The sequence below is a fragment of the Capsicum annuum genome, chromosome 2 (genome assembly GCF_002878395.1).
Source record: "Capsicum annuum cultivar UCD-10X-F1 chromosome 2, UCD10Xv1.1, whole genome shotgun sequence".
NCBI classification, from domain to species: Eukaryota; Viridiplantae; Streptophyta; class Magnoliopsida; order Solanales; family Solanaceae; genus Capsicum; species Capsicum annuum.
The window spans coordinates 135,882,937-135,886,119 of record NC_061112.1 but is presented as its reverse complement, the minus strand read 5'-3'; the positions used below and the strand labels follow the sequence as shown (position 1 = coordinate 135,886,119).

Sequence of the window (3,183 nt, the reverse complement as noted above, 5' to 3'; positions counted from 1 at the left end):
AAAATAAAAATTGTCCCCCTTTGTTAACACCTTCTTCATTTGTTATTCACTGGGGTATGATGAGCAGTTCAGCCCCGTGATCAAACAAAACTCTTTCAAGCCAAAACAGGCAGGCTTGTTGCTAACGCAGAACGATATCTCATGACGCATTTTATCGATCCTGATGCATCACAATAACAAATAATGGATCAACTGCCTATTGAACTTGAGATGTTCCGACAGGTTTCTAAGGTGTCCAAAACAGGACTGCTTGAATCTTTTCTTCAATTCTTGGTCAACAAGAACTTGCTTAAATTCTCGATAAGCAGTCATTCTTGATCTAATCGATATCTTTGCCGGGAAAGATCCGACCTCGTCAATTATCATTAGAAGGTCATACCGCTCCACGGAAAAGACTCATTTTTCCTACAGATAAGTTAGATGCACTTCGAGCTAAGGTAATACTACCATCGTCCATTATTGTTTGTCTTACGGTATTTTTGAAAAGAATAATATTTAATAGTCTTCTTGAGACATATTTCACTTAACAAGCCTAGGCTATTTAGTCTATTTGTAGAAGCTACTCTTAAACGCCTCACTTAGTTAATAGCACTCCACTTATTGGTGTCAAAAACTACTCTTGGACATGTCATTTACTTAATAACACTCCACTTAATTATCGAACAGTAAAGTGGAAAATATAAAAGAATGCAGTAATAAATACTTGTAGTTTTTCCGAAATGAAAAGTACTGAATAATTATTTTAAAATAAATTTAGTTTGGTTGACATTAATTTGGGATTGAAGGTGGCAGAAGAATCAGGAGTAAAAAATCCAACAAGGGCTGAAGTTGTTAGCGCTCTTCTTTTCAAATGTGCAACAAAGGCATCATCATCAATGCTACCATCAAAGTTGGTTCACTTCTTAAACATACGTACTATGATCAAACCTCGTCTACCACGAAATGCCATTGGAAATCTCTCGTCTATTTTCTCCATAGAAGCAACTAACATGCAGGACATGGAGTTGCCAACGTTGGTTCGTAATTTAAGGAAGGAAGTTGAGGTGGCATACAAGAAAGACCAAGTCGAACAAAATGAACTGATCCTAGAAGTAGTAGAATCAATGAGAGAAGGGAAACTGCCATTTGAAAATATGGATGGCTATAAGAATGTGTATACTTGCAGCAATCTTTGCAAATATCCATACTACACTGTAGATTTTGGATGGGGAAGACCTGAAAGGGTGTGTCTAGGAAATGGTCCCTCCAAGAATGCCTTCTTCTTGAAAGATTACAAAGCTGGGCAAGGCGTGGAGGCGCGGGTGATGTTGCACAAGCAACAAATGTCTGAATTTGAACGCAATGAGGAACTCCTTGAGTTCATTGCCTAATTAATTCCAAGTTTTGGAGTAATTGGATGTCATTTCCAAGTCTTTTGTGGTGTTTGATTGAAGAGAGAGGGATTTTACGAAATAAAGGAATACTTTTGAAACTTACGAAACAAAGGTAGGAATAATTTGTAATTGTTGTGTGTTTCATCAACATAATTACAACGGAAGTTTACGGTCAACACTTCTATATTTTTCAAATTTAAGATGCTCTTCTTGTTCATGTAGCTAGCTGTCAAAGGTTTTCACAAGTTGTAGTTAGTACTCTTCCGCAATGTACTAAACAAACAATATTGGTAATACAACAAAGGCTAAACGTACCAGACAAAAAATATTGGCATGAGAAAAAACACAGAGATGATTAGAGGAAACAAAAGGGTAGGTAGGTGAATTGTACAGTACAGGTATCATCATATCAAAGACAAATTAACCAGCTTGGAACAAGCACATTTCTTTATAGGGAAATCATAAACGTTATTTCCATCACCAATAATGAACTGCAAAACTAAGAATTATAGAAATAAAGCTAAAAGACAACCAAATAGTGAGTCTTCAAGAAGTTATATTCAATTTGGCCATGGAAAATGCCAATAGTAGTCCAATACTAAGTGCCATGGAAGAGAATGTAGAAATCACTTTGTAAGTTCCTCAAGATAGATCTCCTAAACAATGGCTTACAGGGCTCCAAGTACTATTCTGCTCATAACTTATATACGTACGTATTAGTTATATATATATATATATATATATATATATATATTTTAAAAAAAAAAATAAAATTAAACCAACCTCCTCATCAGCTACAAACCTAATACTATTAATTATGTAGAATTTACTAACGGCATAACTTACAATCGCTAATTAATATATTGTAACTAATTTACTCTTACTAGATCGCACTCCCAGCATCCCTCATAGCTTCGCGCACCAGCTCCATCTCCTCAGCAATGATTTTACCTCATATTACAAATCCAACAAAATAATCAAAATACGAGAGACAATGGATAAAAGCAGAAGTTCACAAAAATCAGATGTTTATCTCATAATTTTCACAATTCTTCTTTACCATAATGTATTTACATGTATAGTATTTGATTGATAAATTTATTACAATTAATAATTGTTATTTCTTTCCTCTTCATATTTAAGAGGTTAATTGTCATCTTTAATATTTTCATTAATTTTTTTCAGTTACATAAAATGTCTTTAAGATACAATGAACTTTTTTTTCCAAAAAACTATGGTTGGCATATTTTGACTAAAGTCAGCGACACAATTTTGAATCAAAAGAAATTATGAATTTACACCAATTAGAAACTCATATAAAACATGAAATAAAATAAAAACATAGAGAGAATATATAAAAATTAATTAAAAATACAACGTTATTATTGTAATCTTTATCATTAAAAAATAAAAAAATGAAGAAAATGTACAATCTTTCAAACTCTCGCCGACATTCACTTCACAACCTGATTACCATTCAATTTTTCTAGACGATTGAGCATTTTACCGAGTCTGAAAAAGTTACTAAATTAAATCAATTGAACAACAAATTAAAGAAAATAACATGTAATAATTTTTTTTTACCTCATATTGCAAATTCAATAAAACAATCGAAATACAAGAGACAATAGATAGAAGCAGAAATTTTGTGAAAATTGCAACTAAGTTGATTAGTAAGAAAAACTCACTTGATCACTTCTAAAGAATTTTTTAAAAAAATTTAGGAGAAAATGGTAAAGAAAAAAAGTCTCACCAAAGAGACACCAAAAATTGAACGCACATTAGCATATCATCGCATGACACGAAGAAT

The 3,183-nt window shown here is 32.6% G+C and overlaps 1 protein-coding gene across 1 annotated transcript; it reads left to right on the top strand.

The window, feature by feature from the left end:
- Positions 1 to 373: 373 nt before the first annotated feature.
- LOC107859694 (acylsugar acyltransferase 3-like) lies at positions 374 to 1,551 on the top strand (the record flags this gene model as incomplete). The annotated part of the gene is given in 4 exon segments (NM_001324769.1): positions 374 to 376; positions 378 to 384; positions 386 to 437; positions 786 to 1,551. Coding segments are annotated over 4 exon segments (647 nt in total), but the record flags the coding sequence as incomplete, so codon positions are not given.
- Positions 1,552 to 3,183: the final 1,632 nt, after the last annotated feature.